Genomic DNA, 7,500 nt, shown 5'->3' on the forward strand with positions numbered 1-7,500 from the left:
GCCTGCAGTGGTGGTGGTGGTGGTAGTGGTGGTGGCTGCAGCGCCAGTCACCACCACCTGCAGGGAGCCAGTCAGGTTACCTGCTGTGGTGGGCGGGGGCGGAGGCCCGTGCCCTGGGCGCGACACAGCGAGGGTAATGAACTGTGGCCGGTGGTGGGCGGGCGAGCAGGTTGTGGTGGTAGTAGTGGTAGTGGTGGTGGTGGTGGTGGTGGTGGTGGTACAGCCAACTCTCTCTGGCCAAAGGGTCGCGAGTGTTTGTCAACACGGTGCAGTGCTTCGCTACAGCGTGATGCAACACCTCCTTGGAGACATGCAGTGTGCACCGAGAGGACACGCAGCAGCCTTGTGTGACAGTGTTGCCCGAGTCGCGCTGAGGCTCATGGCTGGTGGTGAGTGGCAGCCTCGACGTGCACACGCACCGCGGCGCCGCCACATTTTGGCCGCCGCCACTAACACCAGCCTGGACGGGTGACGTTGAGCCCACGATAAGAGAGCCATGAGAGATTCACGCAGCGCCCCACGTGCAGCTGCTGTGCGAGTTGGGGCTGGGCGAGCCGAGCCGAGCCGAGCCGAGCCGTAGACGTGACGGTGGTGGTGGTGTGGAGGGAATGTTCAGTGTGATCTGTGCACTGACTTGTGTATCGCCTCCCGGAGAAGAATGTATGTACTGTGTGTGTGTGTGTGTGTGTGTGTGTGTGTGTGTGTGTGTGTGTGTGTGTGTGTGTGCCTGCGCCGTCTTAGCCCTAGAGACGTCTAATTTTACCCCTCCTAGACACACACACACACACACACACACACACACACACACACACACACACACACACACACACACACACACACACACACACACACACACACACACACTAAACTTTTCATCGACGTGACCTTAATCTGGGACATTTTACACCGCGTTCCATCACCTCACGACATCCCGCGTCACACTCCCACCTTCCTTACGACACAGCAGCACCGCACCTCTCTTCCCTTCCCTTTACGAATAAAAAAAAAGCCAAGTCAAGCTAACTCCAACTTATGAGGACTTCCAAGAACCACTCCGCTCTCGTGTCCTTCCTGCGTGTCGTTTTCTTGAAGTAGAAGGATCTGGCGTACATAACTGCGTGACTTTTAAGTAGGACAAAGACTTTTCTGTAAACCTAACTAACCTGTACGTAACTTGTCAATATCCGATACTTGTTAGTAAATAAATCTTTGTTATCTTACGTGTTATTTTGCGTCTTCAGAGCACAGTTGATGACAGGTAGAACTTTAAGGGCCAACGAGTCTGCTGCTGGTTTTGGTGAGTTAAATAAGAGGCGGTATAGGGAATAATATAAAAATGCTGACACACTATTCCGCTTTTGTATTCCGGTCAGCCTCGCAACACACTCCTGACTCACTGCCACGCTCATATTTTCCTCTTTGCTCAATACTTGACTATAACTATTGTTCTTCACTGTATAATCCTCCGTGTGTATGTACAGTATGTATGTATGTATGAATTTGCGCGCGCACTTCTTCGTTATGCAAATTTATTAAACTAAAGAGGAAGAGTAGGAATAGGAGGAGGAAGAGGAAGAGAAGAGAACAGGAGGAATGAGGCTGAAGGAAGAATTCACCGGGGAGCCTTACGTGGTGTTGGGGTAAGGGGGGACCAGTGGGGGGCTGAAGGAAGGGGTACAAATGTTGGGGGAGAAGAAATTGTGGGTCTCATCTGGCAGGGGCTGACGAAATATTGAAATGAAGGTCACGCTTACACAAACCCGTCACGTGTGTGTGTGTGTGTGTGTGTGTGTGTGTGTGTGTGTGTGTGTGTGTGTGTGTGTGTGTGTGTGTGTGTGTGTGTGTGTGTGTGTTATCGTTCGTATACCTGCATTCTCTCGTGCCTCATTCGTTACATGACTCCTCCTCCTCCTCCTCCTCCTCCTCCTCCTCCTCCTCCTCCTCCTCCTCCTCCTCCTCCTCCTCCTCCTCCTCCTCCTCCTCCTCCTCCTCTTCCTCCTCCTCCTCCTCCTCGTGTTACTCTTTTTCCTGTTCCCCTTCTGCAACGTTTTATATCAGTAAATACATTATCTTCTTCTTCTTCTTTAAACTTTTTCATCTTTTATCTCTCTCTCTCTCTCTCTCTCTCTCTCTCTCTCTCTCTCTCTCTCTCTCTCTCTCTCTCTCTCTCTCTCTCTCTCTCTCTCTCTCTCTCTCTCTCTCTCTCTCTCTCTATACAGTACATAAATATCATTACTCAAAGATGTGTGATCATATTAGCTGATGTATTCGTGTGTGTGTGTGTGTGTGTGTGTGTGTGTGTGTGTGTGTGTGTGTGTGTGTGTGTGTGTGTGTGTCCTTCAGTTACTCCCACAAAGGTTCTTTTCCCATGCACTTTTACATTTTATTACAGCTAATGTCATTGCAACCAACTCCCTAAGGAAATGTGTGTGTGTGTGTGTGTGTGTGTGTGTGTGTGTGTGTGTGTGTGTGTGTGTGTGTGTGTGCAGGTAGTTGGGTCTGTGACAAAACCATTATTATTATTATTATTATTATTATTATTATTATTATTATTATTATTATTATTATTATTATTATTCATACATTGAGATTCGAGAGTTAATTAAGTGTTGTCAAAAAGGCAGTAGTAATAAAGCTGATAGATAAATAAATAGATACAATTGGTGAAATTATCCTCACCTTTCTCTTCTCTTTTAATTGTCAGTGTCATAACTCCTTCCTGTATTAATTAGTATTTTCCCCGGCTCGTTACCCTTTCTCTCCATTGTATTTTGTGGTATTTTCTTATCCCCCAATGCTGGTAAGATGCTAATACACTGATCCCTTTTGCTTTCATTGGCACATTTCCCTGAGTTTCATCCACATTTCCTTCCTAAAACTTGAAATCATCTTTCGCTTATATTTGGTGCCTTTTTTTCTTACTATTTGTGTCGTTTTTCCTACGTTTATCCCCAATTTTATATCTATTTCTTTCGCAAAAGGAGGAGGAGGAGGAATTTACCTTTCGTTCTCTCTCTTCGTCATTTGCATATTTTTCAAGTGTTTTTCTTTTCGATTTTGTGTCTTTTCCTTATATTATGGTTGGCTTTGATATTTTTACCCCTGTTTTATTTTATACTTCGTTCCTAAACTTTCGAACTTTCATATTTTGCATATTTTAAGAGCTTCTTCCATCAAATTTCCTTATATTTTCGGCTCACTGACGATTTTATAAGCCTTCAATTCATCCACACGGTCTGGCTGGTCTTGACGGGTGTACCAGCTCCACTCAGTCTTTACCTGCCGCAATGTGCCTCACCTTCAACCTCCCACTCGTGCACCCTGCCTGGCCCGCTGCTCTCTCTCCCTCGCCTCGTAACCTCCTGCTTTTCCTTTCCTTCCGGCACGCTGGAATTTGCCTTTTGTTCTTTTCACCTCGTAATGAGTTTGTGTGTGAGTGTAGTATTTGTTTAGTAGTAGTAGTAGTAGTAGTAGTTTTATTTATTTACTATTTTCTTGGTTTGGTTATTAAATTCGTTTCCTGGTTCGACGTCTCCATGTTTTCGGTCTTATGCGCATAAATTCCGCTATCTTCCGCTCACAGGCAGGCAAGTTTAGTCTCTCTCTCTCTCTCTCTCTCTCTCTCTCTCTCTCTCTCTCTCTCTCTCTCTCTCTCTCTCTCTCTCTCTCTCTCTCTCTCTCTCTCTCTCTCTCTCTCACCTTTTTTTTTGTTCGTCTTATCTCTCACTACATTTTTCACCTCGTGTTGGAGTTTTAAACACGGCATTGCAAGTTTTGATGGCTGGGAAATAGTGTGCAAAAATGCGTAGCCTTGCCCTGCTTTTCCTTCCCCATCGATCAGCGGCGCGGCATTCACCAGTTTTCAAGAGTTCACGCCAGTACTGTGGAATTAGAGACTTTGCTTGCTGTATACGGTAACCTAGTCGTCCTTGGTGTACCACTCGTCACGTGGGGTGTGTGTGTGTGTGTGTGTGTGTGTGTGTGTGTGTGTGTGTGTGTGTGTGTGTGTGTGTGTGTGTGTTCTGTTTTTCTGTTTTGGTGTCTGTTTTTGTTTGTTTTTTCCTGTTTTTCTGTCTCTTTCTAGGTGTTTGTTTATCCGTCTGTCTGTTTGTTTGTTTGTCTGTCTGTCTGTCTGTCTGTCTGTCTGTCTGTCTGTCTGTCTGTCTGTCTGTCTGTCTGTCTGTCTGTCTGTCTGTCTGTCTTAAAAGTTTTTTTCCGATATTTCTTCCTTGTTCAGCTTAGAGAGAGAGAGAGAGAGAGAGAGAGAGAGAGAGAGAGAGAGAGAGAGAGAGAGAGAGAGAGAGAGAGAGAGAGAGAATTACCTTGCCTCGAAGCTGTAGTGGTAATGGGGTGGATTAAGTAACAATATTGGCACCGTTTTATCTAGTTTTTCCTCATACTTGGTAATAAAATTTGTACTGCAGCTCGTGATGGTGGTGGTGGTGGTGGAGGGGGTTGGTGGGGAGAAAGCTTTAACGTGTCAGTTTTATGGCGCCTCTCACTCGTTACATGTTTCTCTTTAAGTCCATTTTATTGCTTTATTATTATTATTATTATTATTATTATTACTATTATTATTATTATTATTATTATATGAGTTCTTCTCCTCCTCCTCCTCCTCCAGGTCGTGTTTATCTATGTGTATTTATTTGTTTATTTTCTTATCTTATTTATTTGTTGGTTATTTATTTATGCAACTGCAGATATCGTTGTATTGACTTGTCTGTTCGTTTATTATCTATTTATGATGTCTGATTTATTTATTTATTTATTTATTTATTTATTTATTTATTTATTTATTTATTTTTCCTCACGACAGATATCGTTATTGATTTTCCTGTCAGCTTTTGCATCGTTTCCTGCTTTCGATTACTACTACTCCAATACTTCAGAGAGAGAGAGAGAGAGAGAGAGAGAGAGAGAGAGAGAGAGAGAGAGAGAGAGAGAGAGAGAGAGAGAGCATTAACAGGATACTAATCTTTGAACACCTCGTGGTCCTGACGCTTCTCCTCCTCCTCCTCCTCCTCCTCCTCCTCCTCCTCCTCCTCCTCCTCCTCCTCCTCCTCCTCCTCCTCCTCCTCCTCCTCCTCCTCCTGAGTGACCATGAACCGTCTTGTGGGTCAGTGTGTCGAAGAGGAGGAGGTGAAGGAGGCAGAAAAGGAAGGAAGTAAGAAAAAGAAGGAAGGAAAGAAGGAAGGAAGGAGGAGGAGGAGGAGGAGGAGGAGGAGGAGGAGGAGGAGGAGGAGGAGGAGGACGACATGGAGATCACCTGGGTAGATTTGAGGAGGGTGTAAAACTATCATGACTTTGGGAGAGGAGAGAAGGAAGGGAGGGAGAGAGGGAGAGGAGGGAGGCTATTTTGTAAGGTATTAGGCATGGAAAGAGGGAGGGAAAGAGAGAGGGAGAGGGAGGGAAAACGCTTTATACTGGGTGTGTTCAGGTTGGGTATATTGGAGGAGGAGGAGGAAGAGGAGGAGGGTAGTGAGAGGGAAGAGAGGGAGAGGAGAAAGACTACCTTTTATGGGGAGGCGGAGGGGAGGGAGCTGGGAGAGGATGCCTCGTTATATGGGACGATGTGGAGATTGTAAGGGAGGGGAGGAGGGAGGAAGGGAGGGAGTAGAGAGGTGACTGTGGGAGAGAAAGGAAGGGAGGGAGGGAGAGGATGTCGTGTTGTAATGTAACGAAAAAATGTTTACGACCATTGGGAGAGAGAGAGAGAGAGAGAGAGAGAGAGAGAGAGAGAGAGAGAGAGAGAGAGAGAGAATGTTACTAATGCATTGAAAAGAAAGAAAGAGAATAAAGTTTGGTGTGGAACAAAAATGAACTTGAGTCAAGAGAGTGATAGAAAAAAGAAAGTGAGTTTTCATCAAAGAGAAAAGAAAGTCAGAAGTTTGGTGAGGAAACATTGAAGTGCCGTGGGAAGAAAAGTGTTCATTTATTAGGAAAACGTGTGGAAGTAGAAAGGTGGTGCTGCTAAAAATAGTGACGGAAATTACTCACGTGAATGCAATTACTGAAATGAAGCAAAAAATACTAGCAAAAAAAAAAAAAGCATAGCCAGTATTTTTACGAACAAAGAAGAAAGAAATGAGAGAAAAAAAAAACATTGACAGTGGCTGTGCAAGAGAGAGGAAGAAAGAAAGCAAAAAAAAAAAAAAAAAAGAAATAAAAGAAAAAGAAAGTGTTTAGTGAAGTGACCGTTCAGACTCCGTTATGTTGAGTGAGTCAGGTGACCAAATGGTGTTGACAAGGTGCTGACTTGCCTCTAGTGGTGGTGGTGGTGGTGGCGGCAGTGGTGGTCAGGGAGAACGCCAGTGTGGTGAAAACTTGCAGTGTTATTTTATTTAATTTCATATCTTATCTAAGTACAAGTAAACACGAAAGAAAAGGAAAAAAGAAAATATCAGGGATGAGAAGTTGCAATGTCTGTTTATTTTCTTATATTATTTTTCCCTGAAGCCAAAAGTGAGGAGAAAAGTCAGGGATGAATATTTTGTGATAACTTAGTGATTTTTTTTCCATCAAAAGCGAAAGTAAAAAAAAAAAATACAGAGGACAGTGACAAATAGTAAAGAAAACCTGAATAAATCACTGCTTTTACGGATACTTTTTAATTTTTTTTTATTTTCTGAGCCAAAAGTAAACACGAGAAGGAATGAAAATAGAAAAAAAAGAAGTAAATGACTCGGTAAAGGGGAAAAATTGAATAAATCGTTGCGCAAAAGATTTTCATTTTATCCCAGGTAAGAGAAAGAAAGACAAAAAGTGGATGATCACAGTAAATGAAAGAGAAACAGTAAGACTCATAGTAAAGAAGAAAAAAAGGGTAAATCGTTGGTTTTGTGCATTTTTATCCTTAGTAAAAGAAAGAAAAAAAATTAGAGAAAAGCAAAAGGTGGATCATAGCAAACAAAAGGAGATTGAACACTATAAAAACTTCGCCTTCAGAATCTTGTCATGTGTCTCGCCAGATTGGAAAGGTTTTATTTTGCATTGAAAACACAGAAAACGTAAATATGTAAAAAAAAAAAGTGTACGAGTGTTGTGGGAATATATTCGTGGATTTTGTAACACTGAACAGGGACGTGTATCTGTGTGTGTGTGTGTGTGTGTGTGTGTGTGTGTGTGTGTGTGTGTGTGTGTGTGTGTGTGTAACTTGAAAGATATATATGTGATACTTAAGGATGACGAGGGAAAAAAATATAAGGAAATTTAAAGTTTTAATTTCAGCCATAATTAATGCAAGTCATAACCATCATCATCATCATCATCATCATCATCATCATCATCATCAGTTCAAATGGTGATGACTACAAGTAAGTAAAAATAGTCACCACCACCACCACCACCACCGTAACCTAACACCTGGTGACTCACGTGGCCAGGAAACACGTGGCTTCGGGGAATGACACCTGTGCCACGTTTCCTCTAGTGAATATGATAATTTTCCGCCTATATAAAGTGGTGACGGGAGTAACCTTGAAGATAGGCTTAAAACTT

General features: G+C 43.2%; 1 protein-coding gene across 4 annotated transcripts in view; it reads left to right on the plus strand.

The window, feature by feature from the left end:
- Positions 1 to 27: 27 nt before the first annotated feature.
- The window catches only part of LOC135089627 (protein split ends-like), a 45,690-nt gene continuing 38,217 nt past the window's right edge, over positions 28 to 7,500 (plus strand). For 2 of the 4 annotated variants that reach the window (XM_063985457.1, XM_063985459.1), the window contains exon 1: positions 543 to 660. In XM_063985457.1, the coding sequence (XP_063841527.1) occupies positions 659 to 660 (2 nt within the window). In that variant the 5' untranslated portion in view covers positions 543 to 658. Of the gene's footprint in view, positions 134 to 541; positions 661 to 7,500 lie in introns of those variants that run through there. The other 2 variants (XM_063985458.1, XM_063985460.1) reach the window with 2 other exon arrangements.

This window comes from Scylla paramamosain, chromosome 33, assembly GCF_035594125.1.
Source record: "Scylla paramamosain isolate STU-SP2022 chromosome 33, ASM3559412v1, whole genome shotgun sequence".
Lineage (NCBI taxonomy): Eukaryota > Metazoa > Arthropoda > Malacostraca > Decapoda > Portunidae > Scylla > Scylla paramamosain.